Source organism: Suricata suricatta, chromosome X (assembly GCF_006229205.1).
Source record: "Suricata suricatta isolate VVHF042 chromosome X, meerkat_22Aug2017_6uvM2_HiC, whole genome shotgun sequence".
NCBI lineage: Eukaryota > Metazoa > Chordata > Mammalia > Carnivora > Herpestidae > Suricata > Suricata suricatta.
In genome coordinates this window covers 56,582,755-56,598,023 of record NC_043717.1, presented here as the reverse complement: position 1 = coordinate 56,598,023, position 15,269 = coordinate 56,582,755, and the positions used below count along the sequence as shown (strand labels likewise).

General features: G+C 36.6%; 1 protein-coding gene across 5 annotated transcripts in view; it reads right to left on the bottom strand.

Annotated features, from left to right (window-relative positions):
• ATP7A (ATPase copper transporting alpha) overlaps positions 1-15,269 on the bottom strand; it is a 164,053-nt gene that overhangs the window by 25,529 nt on the left and 123,255 nt on the right. For 4 of the 5 annotated variants that reach the window (XM_029929756.1, XM_029929751.1, XM_029929754.1 and 1 more), the window contains exons 15-17: positions 7,636-7,830; positions 5,946-6,128; positions 3,199-3,415 (exon numbers count right to left, since the gene is read on the bottom strand). In XM_029929756.1, the coding sequence (XP_029785616.1) occupies positions 3,199-3,415; positions 5,946-6,128; positions 7,636-7,830 (595 nt within the window). The remainder of the gene's footprint in view (positions 1-3,198; positions 3,416-5,945; positions 6,129-7,635; positions 7,831-15,269) is intronic. The other variant, XM_029929755.1, reaches the window with a different exon arrangement.

Genomic DNA, 15,269 nt, shown 5'->3' with positions numbered 1-15,269 from the left:
ACTCCAGACTTGTGCAGCCAACTGCCTACTTGCTTTTTCCATTCACATAGCATCTCCACTTGAATATCTAACAGGTACTCATATTTAACATGTAAACAATGAATCTCCTGATCAGTTTTCCCCAATATTGCCCTTTAGGTGGTCTTCCTCATTTTACTTAAATGGTAACTTCATCCTTCTAGATCATTTAGGCCACAAACCTGGGCATAATTCTTGACTCCTATTTCTATCATATCCCATAACCAATCTGTGAGAAAATCTCTCAGCCAGCTCTCCCTTTAAGACATATTCAGAATATGACCACTCTTTATGACCTCTACTGTTACCACATTGGTCCAAACCACTATTATCTTTCACCTAGATTATGTCAACAGCCTACTACTGCTTCCGCCCTTCTCCCCATTCCCCTAACAGTGTATTTTTATCAGAGGAGCTAGTGTAACACTTTTAAAACATTAAGTCAGATTCTGTCATTCTTAGACACAAAACTCTCCAATCGCTTCCTATCTCCAGGGTAAATACCAAAATTCTTTCAATGTCCTTACACAATCTAGTCCTATACTACTCTCTAAACTCATCTCTTACCCCCTTCCCACTCATTTACTCTGCTCTAGGCACACTGTTCTCCTTGCTGTTCATCAAACTAGTTTAGCAGATAAGGCTTCTTTACTTAACATCCCTCCTCTCTGGAATGCTTTTGTCACAGATATCTTCCCCTTCTCTCTCCCCTTTTTCAGGTTTTCGGTCCAGCATCAGCTTCTCAAGGAAGCCTACCCTAATCATCCTATATAAAATAGCATCCAATACTCCCAGCATTTTCTATATCCCTTTACTTTATTTTCCTCTATAGCACTATCTCTATCAGACATACTCTATTTTCTTATTTACTTGCTCACTGTTTTGTGTTCTCCCAGCAGGGCTCCAAGAGGTAGTAACTTTGTCTATTCTGTTCAGTGCTGATTCTTTAGTGTCTTGAACAGTGCTTAACAAAAGGTGTCAAATGAACAAAATTACTATGTGTCAGTATGCTTGATACTGGAAGTTCACAGACAAATAATAAATTGTAGGTAAATTTACAAATTTTATATTTATCATATAAATAAAGTATTACCATGCAGTGTGCCTAGTACAAAAACAGAGATCAAGTACAATTATGACTTAAAAAGAAGAGCAAATATCTCTGCCTATACATGTCAGTTAGTGAAGGCTTCACTGAAGAGAGATGTGAGCTGAGTCCTGAAAGATGAAAATAAGTACATGAGGTAGATGCCACTGTGGATAAGGACATTACCCAAAGAAAATAGTAAATGAAATGAACTAATAAGCATGAAATGACACAATCTAAAAGTAGTAGTAAGTAGTTGCATATGAATGGAATACAGTACATGGAGGTCAGTGGAAAAAAAATAAAACAAAATGGGTGGTGCAGGGAGGCAGGAGACATATCATGGGGAACAGACCCAGAGAGACTGGTCTTTGTGCCACAGGAGATAGCCAGGAAAGCCAGGATGCTGAACATAATTGCATGGATTGGGTTTAAGATACATGCATACCTCCAAAACAAAAATTTTCTGAGGGATGGGTATAGCTTTCATCATATTCCTCCAAAGGTTCACGATTCAAAAATAAGTTATAAGCCACTATAATAAAAGACATTAGTCAGAAAGTTATATAATTATATTTGCATGTTAGCAAAACCACTCAAGCACAAATGGGTAGGGAGGTGCTAGAACACTTAGGTAGGTATGTCATGTTTTGGGGCAGATGCATAGACCAATCAGAAACTCAGGATAACAGGCTTTGGCTAAAGATATGATTTTTGGAATGGCAGGAGAAATCTACAGGTGGCACAACAAGCAATAGACATGAATGAAAATGTACAGAGAGTATATACAAAATGAGAAAAAGAAAAAGAACAAAACCCTGAGGATACCCAACATTTGAGAGCAGGAGAGAAGAGGAAACAGAGGAGGATGGGAAACAACAGCTAGGTAGGTGAGAAGACAACCTAGAGAGAGAATGGTCATGAAATTAAGAGAAGGAAGAGCTTTAGGAAGGAAAAAATGCCTTTGGTATTTGAGGTCATGCAGGATACAGATTGAGAAGAGAGCACTGGAGTGGGTACTGAATAAGGTCATCAGTGCACTAAGAAAAACAGTTTCAGTGGTATGGATAGGGCAGAAGGCAGGCTATGCAATGAATAAGTGAATTCAGCAAACCTAGACTACTCTTTCTAGAAGCTTAGATATTAAAGGAAAAGAGAGACAGGATGCAATCTAGAAGGGATTATAGTAGTATTGATGGAAGAAATGTTTATATGTTTAGGAGAAGGAACTAGTACAGAGAGCTGGAAAATAAAGAAGCAATGGGCTTCAGAGTAAGGTTCCTGAAGAATCAAGAGAGGGTGGGATATAGAGCCAAGAGGAGGGAATTCATTATGCAAGATGAGGGATACCTCTTCCCCTGAAAAAAGGGATCATTCTGGGGAAAAAGTTAAAAAAAACAAATGACTGAGAACTGCTGGGATGAGCACACTGTACACACTGTATATTAACCAATTTGATAATAAATTTATAAAAAATAAAAGTAAAATATTTTCTATGTGAAAAATAATCCAGATAATTTGCTTAGGCAACTAGGAAGAAGGCCACCGTATGCCGTGAAAGATAATAAAAGGTTTGGAGTAGCTGTTCTGAGAAATGAAAGATAGCTGAACTAAGATGGAAGATCAGCTAATGCTAGAATTCATCACTCTATATGGTAGAATAAAGAAGCACAGTTGGGAAATGGTCTCAAATAACTCAGGTGCAGTAAACAGGTCGGTGGTAAAATTATTTGATAGAATGAAACCATGATGCCAATTTTTGTTTCTTATCTAACAGTTCAGGATTATAAAGTTAGACATCTGTTACTATCTGTCCCATAATTGGTACTATGAAGAAAATTAGCTTGGTGGCTCAGTCAGTTAAGTGTCTGACTCTTGATTTTGGTTTAGGTCATGATCTTATGGTTTGTGAGATTGAGCCTTGTCTCAGGCTCCCCACTGACACCACAAAGCCTGCCTGGGATTCTCTCTCCATCTCTGTCTCTCTCTCTGGTCCTTCCCCTATTGTGTACACACATGCGCTCGCGCGCTCTCTCTCGCTCTCTCTCAAAATAAATAGATAAACTTCAAAAAAGAAAAGAAAATTAGCTTACTTGAGAGCTGGGCATCAATAGTCATGGAAGATGAAGTTGATGACTGTGCATTATTTGTGCCAATTTGAACCAGGGATGCATTTTTAATGTTATTTTCCTCTATCCTCCAGTTATTCTTATGTAGCAAGCCTTCAATATTGATGACTTTACAGCTAATACCACAGCCTGGCACAACCTGGAAATCTACACAGGTACCCAAGGTTTCAGTGTCCAGCTCCTAACAAATAGAAACAGAAAGATTTCTTCTGTTGTTCTAATAATCCAAGGTCATCAATAGCATGATCAAAGATTACTACTGGTTAATTCTAAATGTTTAACACATACTACATGCCTGGTTAATTTTAAATGTTCAGGACAAAACCTCAGAATTGTTTAACACCACTCTCTACAATTTATACCAAGTTTAGAGAAAGAAAACAGAAGTTTTGCCAATATTCTCTGTACTTTCCAATAGAAAATTACAAGTTAAATTTTAATTCTATTGTCAAGTCAGATTTTCTATTCAGTACAGGGCAAAGGGTAATAAAGAATAGGGCCTTTAGTTACCAGGATGCCTCTCTAGTATGATTCTGTGTCCCTAGTAAGCCAAAGAATTTTGGTGGCCATCATTGTTTCCCAGCTCTTTATTTATCTTCATCCTCTCTGTTGTTTGATGCGGGTGTAAAGAAGCCAGGTCAGTAATAGTAAATTGGCAAAAAGGAAAGAACAAATAAAGAAATGGCAACACCAATGGTAGGAATTGCCACATCATAACCGTAAAATTATGTGAGATAATTTACAAAGAACTTATGCAAATCAATGAGAAAAAGGTAAACAATTCTATGAAAGGATACAAGCAGAAAAATTACAGAAAAAGAAATTCAAATGACCAATGAAAAGATGCTCAACCTTATTCATAATTATGGAAATGCAAAGCAAACCAACAATGAGTAAATACTATTTATTAAATTGGAATAAATAAAGTCATAACATGAGGAAATGAGCACTAATAATTTTTGGTGAAAGTATAAATTCATACAACCCTTGATGTGGGTATTGGTAATATTTGTTATGGGAATATTTGGTAACATTCACCAAAATTAAAATGCATGTATCCTTTGACCTAGCAATTGCATTGATAGGCATTTAACATAAAGATAAACTTGCAAAAGCTAACACGAATGTTAACTCTACATTGTAAGAGACAAAAACCCAATTATACAGTGGATTATAATATAGTCATTAAACACAATGAGGCAGATCTATATGTCTTAATATGGAAAAATCATTTAATAAAATAAAAAAATCAAGGTACCAAAGATTGGTCACTGTGAAGTTTCTATATACAACCTATAAAGTAATATAGTATGTGAATTGTATCTGTATAAAGCTGCTACAGTAGTACCCCCACCCTCACTCACAGTTTCACTTTCCGTGGTTTCAGTTACCCATGGTCAACTATGGTCTGGAAACAGATGATCCTCCTTCTGACATAGCATCAGAAGGCTGATTATAACCTAATGCTGGGTCACAATGCCTACATCATTCACCTCACTTCAGCACATCACATAGGCATTTTATCACCTCACATCACAAGAAGGGGGAATACTGTACAATAAGTTATTGAGAGAGAGAAAGAGAGAGACCACATTCATATAACATTTATTACAGTATGTTATTACAATTATTCTACTTTATTATTGTTAATCTTTTACTGTGACTGACTTATAAATTAAACTTTATCATAGCTATGTATGTATAGAAGAAACCATGGTATATGTAGGGTTCAGTACTGTGCAGTTTCAAGCATCCACTCAAGGTCTTGGAAAATATCCCCTGCAGATAAGGGGAGACCACTGTATTTTAAAAGAATATTAACAGGTTAACACTGTTAAATTTTGGAGAGAGGAATTATGAAAGGAGGCTGTTGGGAGCCACCGAGCTTTTGGCTGCCTCAGGCAAGGACATATCGCTCTCCAGGGAGCAACCAAAAAACAAGATTTACATCTGGAGGCTGGGAGAGTGCCATTTCCTGGTCCAAGATTTTGGCGACGGTCATGCTGGGCCAGATGTAGAATGGCCAAGGTGCACAAAAGATCAAACCGCATTTTGGATTATTCAGCACTAGCTTCCCCTCCCCAGCATTGCAGAGGCAAGTCTGGGCGCTTCTTTTGATATTCATTTGACTCTGTTACCTGGCAACCAACCCGGGTCAGTTCCCGCCCCAAACCATACATAAGATACAGGTTTTCTGAAAGAAGGGGAGGAAGAAGAATAAAAGAGAGGCTTGATCGGATTCCATGTTGTGTTTTCACTCTCTGCGCCCCCTTTCCTGCCCTTTCTCTCCCTCCCTCAGGAAAAGAACCCCGAGGAGGACTCTCCGCCCTGCCGGTAGGTCGGGCGGAGGAGACAGGTACCACCGAACGCCAAGGATGAGCGCGCAGGGACCTGGCTTCGGCTAAGACAGGAGGCTTTCATTTTTCATTATGTAAGTCTCTAAATTATCTGAATTTCCTATGATAAATATGCATTCTATTTTAATTCTTCAGTCAACAGGAGTTATCTGTGTGATAAAATTAGTTAATCTGTTTTCATCTTTATATTCTTCTGTATGAAGAAACTAAGACATACTGTAAAATAAAATGAGAAAATACAAGTCTCTCTAGCCTCCTACCAACTATATATGTAAGCCATAGTCAAAAGACAGTTTGGTCTGGGTAATTCCTGTAGAAAACAACTACATTAAATAAGCAAAAGAAAAATTGTACCTGCTTGCAGTACTTTGTTATAGCTGCTCCTAGAGGGTGCTCACTGTTACTTTCAGCAGTTCCCACGATGGCCAGGATCTTATTGCGTGATATTCTGTTACTTTCCACTAGAACCTTTACTTGATTCACTACAGGGGTTCCGTGGGTAATGGTTCCAGTCTTATCAAATACCACTACCTTTACCTGTAAGAAAATTATAATACACTGCAACTATATGACTTGATAATCCTTAATATCACCTTTCCAGAAATGAGAAAAAGGTTTACTCTGACAGATTAATATTTTGTTTCTTAATAAATTAGCCTTTGACTTAAACTCTCTTTAGGTGAACAAAAGTAAGGAATAAGAACGGAAAAAATACTCTTAGTCTAATAGTCCTCCCGTGCAAATGTTCAACCATACTGTGATTACATGCTAAACAACTAGAAATAATTATTAAGACTTGACTGTTAATGAGTAATTAAGAGATGACTCCATGCCTCCAGGGAAAGAAAGGCTTTCAATAGTAATGAATTCTAGAACTGTAGTGACAATCTGGGCAGTAATCATAGGATTATAAGAGAAAGGTAAGTAATTAATTTGGAAATGAGCACCAGATTAAGACCCGCTGGTTTGCTTTGACTTTATTGGGTCTAGGTGAGAAGCCTGGTCTGAGAATAGACTCCTCAGGGAACCAGTGTGGAAAACTGAGCCCAGACAGGGAAAAGGAAGAATCTGGAATTAGAGAACACAGTTACCCCACAGTGACCTTAGAATATAAACCTTGAAAACTGAATAGCTTGAGGAACCAAGATGAAAGAGATATGACAACTAAATTCAAAGGATAATTTTGAACAAGAGAAAAAATAGTTATAAAGAATATTACAGAAACAACTGAGGAAACTGGAAGACAGACTATATGTTAGGTAATAGTATTATATCAATATCAATTTCTTGATTTTGATGTCTGTACTGTGGTTATTTAAGAGAATGTCCTGATATCTGCAGTGAAGGGTATATAGGGGTTCTTTATACTATTCTTTCAATTTGAAATTATATCAAAGTAAATAAAAAATAACTATAAAAACTAATAGACTGTACTGACTGGTTAGATGAGGTTCCAACTCTGTTCTAAGCTGTGTTCTTTGTTTATTACCTATACGTACCTGTAAAATAAGAACATATTAGAAGGAATACTGCTTTAGTTTAAGTAGCCTTGATTGAAATTGTTATGGAAATCCTAATATGAGAGAGATGAAGGGTAAGATTATATTCCTGAAGGCATGGCTGCAAACTATCAACTAATGACAAAGGCAAAGAAACTGCAACTGTAACTATAAGCACTATCTCACAGCGAAGAACACAAACATGGAGTCACACACAAAATAGTGTAATAGACCTGGGCAAATTTTCCTGGGCAAAAACCCCTTCAGTCTTCCTGTCCTAAAGACATTTCTAGTATGAGCTGGAAAAGGACTCCAAGTTTTCTACATCAGGGTCTGCTCTACGACAGTAGGCTCAGAGTAGTTTTAGAGATTGCATACAACTAAGGCCAATCTAGAACAGAAATTAAATAGTATCTTTCCTATCTCAACCCTCAGGATAGTCCCAGAAAAGACTCAGCTTATAGACCATGTGGAATTAGGATTCTGTTTCTTGATAGGGGTGCCACTTTGGATGGGACAATTCTTAGTTCTGGGAACTATCTTACCTTATGAGCCATCTCAAGTGGCTCGCCGCCTTTGATTAGTATGCCATTTTGAGCACCTACTCCTGTACCCACCATTACAGCAGTTGGAGTGGCTAGTCCCAGTGAACAGGGGCACGCAATGCACAGAACTGTGATAGAGGCTTGGAAAGCAAAGCGTATTATCGTTTCTGTTCGAGAGATACTTCTGTTATATCCCTTTAGAAGAAAGGCATGAATTTTGGTTATTGATCTAGAGTTGTATAAAACAAAAGGAAGAAAGCTTAACTCTATTTAAATAAAACCATAATTTTCAAGTCACATATAATTAGCTACCAATATACACATTTTGGTTACTAGTAAGAAAACATTCATATTTTCCCACTTGTATGAATAAAAGAAATTGTGATATTACAGATAAACACGTCATAGTCTTAAGATCAGAATTTCAATTTTGCTGATTTCAGAGTTACAAACTATGTAGTTAATCTAAAGAACATGAAAGTCAGCTTTTTTTCCTCCATATTGAGAATGAGTGTTTTTATTATGGATTTCAAATAAGAGCTGCAAACATGGGACCTAATTCTCAGTAAATTTGATCCGGAACAAAGAGAAATCTGAATCTGTGTATACTAAGACATAAATCTGCCTTTCACACTATACTTTAAAGACAATGGAAAAAATCACCCAGCATACAATGGGAACTTAATCCTATTTCAGTAAAATTCTTTTGAACATTAACAGTGTGAATCAAGTATAGTGGGTAGTATAGCTCTTAGCAACACTGAATATTTGTTTGTGTGAGTAAATACAATTGACAATATTAGGGGAATGTTCCTAAGATCCCCTTAACTTAGTAGAAAAATTCCTAAGAGATACACATTCCACAATTCTTCCCAGCAATCCTCTTGTTCAGTGTTCAATTAACCAATGTGAACCATTTTTTTAAATTGTATATTATACTAATGACCATATCATTAAATAGATACATAGTTTTTATGATTCTACCTGTTCCACTTTTTTTAACATTCAGAATTTTTATCTCAAAACAAAGAACCATAGTAGCATTATAATATAAAATCCATTTGGAAATACTCAGAATCTGGTCACTGAGAAATGGGATAACTTTCACACTGCATTACTGCCAACCCACTGTTTTTGAGGAGCCACAAGCAAATTGCAATTAGAAGGAGTCACATGTTCCAACAAATGGTCCACAGCTCTGTGAGTTTTTGTCCCAAGGCTGAATGACCAGAGAACAGTGAGAACTGGTAACTAAAATAATGCCATAGGCAAGGGTTTGGCTAAAGGACCTGAAGTGTGTAAACATCAAAGAAAGAAAGGGAGATCCTGCAATATATGAAAAAGAAAAGAGACGGTAAGTGTCATGGGGTCTAATTTCCATTTATAAAAATACTGGGAAACTAGATGATTTGTGGGGGTACCCCTGACCTGTGGCAAATGTAAGTCCCTCCATCTCATCTAACTCTCTGAAATGCTCCAGAGTTAGAAGTCTTCAGATTGTTTCTTATCCCCTTAAAAGAAAGTCGCAATATCCCCCTACAGCCCCCAACCAGCATCCCCAAGAGGCCACATGTCCTGATCTCACACTGTTCTGTCCTATTTCCACCGTCTGGGTCTAGAGTGAGGCAGAGTCCTCCACTGTCATTCTCAAGATTTAAGGAGTTCTCAACTCTCCAATAAGGCCAAGTAGCCAGTTGAGACGGAACACTGAAGTTTGGAAAAAAGGCCAGAGATGCAAATTCCACCCAACAGAGGCAGTGTAATATTTATATACAGAGAAGATGTTTAACACATTCTATCCAAAGGGGGACTGTAGAAACAGAGGAAACAAGTTACAAGGTGATAGTTCACACTCATACTCTGAAGTGTGGGCTACACTGCACATTTACTCATACTATCTCAAATATATGGGGCCCTAAGGGCATTTGACCCAATACAATGGAAACATGGTAATAAGGGTAACTTGACATGGTAATGGATAAATGAGCCTGTGATGATGCTAAAGCAACAACATATTTCAACTAGATAATGATCATTCAGAAAAATCCTCTCCCAGGGTTAGGGTTACAAAATCAAAGTTAGCTATGAACATTCTTTTCTGAATTATTTTAAAGTTATGACATAACAAAAGAAAAATCCACATCAATAAGAGAAGGAATAATAAACATATCGTTTCAAAAGATGCAGAAAAAGCATCTGACAAAATACAACATGCGTTCATGATAAAAATCCTCAACAGAGTAGATTTATAGGGAACATACCTCAACATAATGAAAGTCGTTTATGAAAAACCCACAGATAACATCCTTAATGGGGAAAACCTGGGAGTTTTTCCCTAAAGGCCATGAACAAGACAAGAATGTCTACTCTCACCACTTTTATTCAACATAGTACTATAAGTTCTAGCCACAGAAGTTAGACAACAAAAAGAAATAAAAGGCATCCAAATTGGTAAGGAAGAAGTAAAATGTTCACAATATGTACATGAGATGATATTATATATAGAAAACCAGAAAGACTCCACCAAAAAAAAGATGCTAGAACTGATAAAAAGTCCTGTAAAGTTGCAGGAGACAAAATCAATCTACAAAAAACTATTGCAGTTCTATACACAAATAATGAAGCAGCAGAAAGAGAAATTAAGACAACAATTCCATTCACAATTTCACGAAAATAGTAGGATACCTAGGAATAAACTTAATCAAAGAGGTAAAAGACCTGTACTCTGAAAATGATAAAACACTATTGAAAGAAAGAGAAGATGGGGGCGCCTGGGTGGCTCAGTCGGTTAAGTGTCTGGCTTCGACTCAGGTCATGATCTCATGGTTTGTGGGTTCGAGCCCTGCGTCAGGCTCTCTGCTGACTGCTAGTTCAGAGCCTGGTGCCTGTTTCAGATTCTGTGTCTCCCTCTCTCTCTGACCCTACCCTGCTCGTGCTGTCTCTCTCTGTCTCTCAAAAAACAAAAAAGAGAAAGAAAGAAAAGTAATTGAAGATGACACAAAGAAATGGAAAAACATTCCATGCTCATGCACTGGAAAAACAAATAATATTAAAATGTCTATATTACCCAAAGGAATCTACAGATTTAATGTAATCCCTACCAAAATACCAGCAGCATTTTTCACAGAACTAGAACAAAAAAATCCTAAAATTTGTATGGAAACAAAAAAGACCCTGAATAGTCAAAACAATCGTGGGGAAAAAAAAAAAAAGCCGGAGGCATCACAATTCCAGACTTTAAGTTATATCACAAAGCTGTAGGAATCAAAACAGTATGGTAATTGCATAAAAACAGACACACAGATCAACAGAATAGAAAACCCAGAAATAAACCCGCAATTATACAGTCAATAAATCTTAAACAAAGCAAGAAGATATATACAATGGAAAAAAGCCTCCTCAACAAATGGTATTTGGAAAACTGGACAATTACATGTAAAACGAGGAAATTGGACCACTTCCTTACACCATACAAAAAAACTAAATTCAAAATGGATTAAAGACTTAAATCTAAGACACGGAACCATAAAAATCCTAGAAGAAAACACAGGCAGTAACTTGACTGACATTTGTCATAGCAACTTTTATTTTAGACAGGTCTCCTGAGGTAAGGGAAACCAATGGAAAAATAAGCTATTGGGACTACACAAAATAAAAAGTTTCTGAACAGCGAAGGAAACAATTGATAGAATTAAAAGGCAACCTCTGGAATGGGAGAAGATATTTGCAAGGATATATCCTAGGTTAGTTTCCAAAATCTATAAAGAACTTACCAAACTCAACACCGAAAAAACAATCCAATTACAAAATGGGCAGAAGACTCAAACAGACACTTCTCCAAAGAAGACACGTATATGGCCAAAAGACACATGAAAATATGCACATCATCACTTACCATCAGGAAAATTCAAATCAAAACTACAGTGAAATATCACCTCACACCTGTCAGAATGGCTAAAATCAACAACACAAGAAACAACAGATATTGGCGAGGAAGTGGAGTAAAAGGAACCTTGTTGCACTGTTGGTAGGAACTGATGCAGCCACTCTGGAAAACAGTATAGAGGTTACTCAAAATGTTAAAAATAGCAGTACCCTACAATCCAGCAATTACACTACTGGGTATTTACTCAAAGGCTACAAAAACAATAATTCAAAGGGATACATGCACCAGTATGTTTACAGCACCATTATTTACAATAGGCAAGAAATGGAAGCAGCTCCACTATTCATAAATTGATGAATATATAAATAAGATGTGGTATATATTTACAATGGAATACTACTCAGCCATAAAAAAGAGTAAAATCTTGTCATTTGCAACCACATAGATGGAGCCAGACATTATAATGCTAAGCAAAATAAGTCAGTTAGATAAAGACAAATACCATATGAGTTCACTCGTACGTGGAATTTAAGAAACAAAAATGAAGCTGGAAAAGGGGGAATGGTACTGGATCACAATGCAGACTTAGGGAACTCTGCCATTCCATAAAGCATAATAAAATTCACATCATAGGAGTCCCAAAAAAAGAAGGAAGAGAAAAAGGGGCAGAAGGTTTATTTGAGCACATTACAGCTGAAAACTTCCCTAATCTGGGGAAAGAAACAGATGTCAAAATCATGAAGCACAGAGAACTCCCATTAAATTTAAAAAAACCCAGTTCTTCAAGGCATATGTTAGTCAAATTTACAAAATATGCAGACAAGGAAAGAATCCTGAAAACAAAAGGAAAGAAGTCATTAATCTACAAGGGAAGACAGATCAGGTTCACAGCAGATCTCTCCACAGAAACTTTGCAGGCCAGAAAGGAGTGGCAAAATATATTCAACATACTGAATGGAAACAATATGCAGCCAAGAATACTCTAGCCAAGAAAGCTGTCATTCAAAGTAGAAGTACAGATAAAAGAGTTTCACAGACAAACAAAAACCAAAAGATTTCATGACCACTAAACCAGCCCAGCAAGAAATATTAAAGGGGAAGAAAAGACCAAAAGCAACAATGACTAGAAAGGAACAGAGAACATCACCAGAAACACCAACCTTACAGGTAACACAATGGCACTAAATTCAAATATACCCAAATCACTCTGAATATAAAGGGACTAAATGCCCCAATAAAAAGACACAATGTATCAGAATGCATAAAAAAAACCAAGACCTATATATATACTGCCTATAAGAGATTCGTTTTATACCTAAAGACACCTGCAGATTGAATGTGAGGGGATACAGAACCACCAATCATACTAATGTACATCAAAAGAAATCTGCAGTAGCTATATCAGGCAAACCAGATTTTTAAACCAAAGATTGTAATAACAAGAGATGAAGAAGGCCTATTATATCATAATTAATAGTTCTATCAGTCAAGAATATCTAACAATTATAAATATGCACCCAACTTAACAGCACCCAAATATATAAATCAATTAATAACAAACATAAGAAACTCATTGATAATAATACAGTAATAGTAGGGTTCGTTAACACTCCACTTACAGCCATGGAGAGATCACCCAAGCAGAAAATCAACAAAGAAAAAATGGCTTTGGAAATGACACAATGGACCAATGGAGACATATTCAGATCATTTCATCTTAAAGTAGCAGAACACATATACTTTTTTGAGTGTGTATGGAACATTCTCCAGAACAGATCACATACATTAGGTTGCAAATTAGCCCTCCACAAGTACGAAAAGACTGAGATCATACCATGCATGTTTTCCAACTACAATGCTATGAAACTTGAATTCAAAAACAAGAAAAATATTGGAAGACAACGTATAAATGGAGGTTAAAGAACATCCTACTAAAGAATGAAAGGGTTAATCAGGAAATTAAAGAAGAAATTTAAAAAATACATGGAAGCAAATGAAAATAGAAACACAACAGTCCAAAACCTTTGGGATACAACAAAGGCAGTCCTATGAGGAAAGTATATTGCAATACAAGCCTACATCTAAAAACAAGAAAAGTTTGAATAAGCAACCTACTCTTACACCTAAAATAGCTAGCAAAAGAACAATAAATGAAGCCTAATGCCAGCAGAAAAATGAAAATAATAAAGATTAGGCCAGAAATAAATGATATAGAAACATAAAAAAGGGGTGCCTGGGTGGCTCAGTTGGATGAGCATCCAGCTTCGGCTCAGGTCACAATCTCGGGGTTTGTTGGGCTCTGTGCTGACATCTCAGAGCCTGGAGCCTGTCTTCAGATTCTGTCTCTATCTCTCTCTCAAAAATAAATAAAGCATTTTTACTTAAAAAAATCAGTAGAACATATCAACGAAACTAAAAGCTTTGAAGAATGAATAGAATTGATAACCCCCCAGCCAGGCATATCGATAAGAAAAGAGAGGATGCCTGGGTGGCTTAGTCAGTTAAGCATCTCACTTCAGCTCAGGTCATTATCTCATGATTCATGAGCTCAAGTCCTACATTGGGTGAGCATTAGCCCCACTTCAGGTGAGCTCAAGCCCTGCTTCGATGAACCCTGCATCTCTCTCTCTCTCTCTCTCTCTCTCTCTCTCTCTCTCTCTCTCAAAGAAAAGAAAGGACCCACATAAACAAAATCACTAATGAAAAAGGAGGTCACAATAAACACTACATTAATATAAGCTATTATAAGAGAATATCTTGAAAACTTATATGCCAACAAATGTGGCAATCTGGATGAAATGGAAATCTTCCTAGAAAAAATACAAATGAATAAAACTAAAACAGGAAGAAATATAAAATTTGAACAGACTCATTATCAGGAAACAAAGAAATTGAATCAGTAATCAAAAATGTCCCAACAAACAAAAGTCCAGGACCAGATGGATTCCCAGCAGAATTCTACCAGACATTTAAAGAAGAGTTAATACCTATTCTTTTCAAGCCTTTCAAAAAAATAGAAATAAAAGGAAAACTTCCAATCTCATTCTATGAGGCCAGCATTATCTTTATTCCAAAACCAAAGACCACACTAAAAAGAGACTTACAGGTCAATATCCCTAACGAATGTGGATGCAAGAATTCTTAACAGGATACTGGCAAATCGAGTCCAATAGTACACTAAGAGTATTATTCACCATGGTCAAGTGGGATTTATTCCCAGGCTGTAGGGATTATTCAAAATTCAATCAATGTGATATACCACATCCATAAAAGAAAGGATAAAAAAACATCCCCTCAAAAGCTGCAGAAAAAGCATGTGACAAAATACAGCATCTATTCCTGATAAAAGCCCCCAACAAAGTAGGGATAAATGGGACATACCTCAATATCATAAAGGCCATATATGAAAGACCCACAGTATCATCCTCAATGGGAAAAAACTGAAGCTTTTCCTCTATAGTCAGAAACAAGACAGAGATGTCCACTCTCACCATTACTATTTAACATAGTATGGAAGCCTTAGCCTCACCAATCAGACAAAAAAGAAATGAAAGATATCCAAATTGACAAAGAAAAGTCAAACTTTCACCATTCACAGATGACATGAAACTCTATGAAGAAAACCAAAACACTCCAACCAAAAAATTGCTATAACTGATACATGAATTCAGCAAAGTTGTAGAACCTAAATTCAATGCTCAGAAATCTTGCATTTCTGTACACCAATTACAAAGCAGCAGAAAAAGAA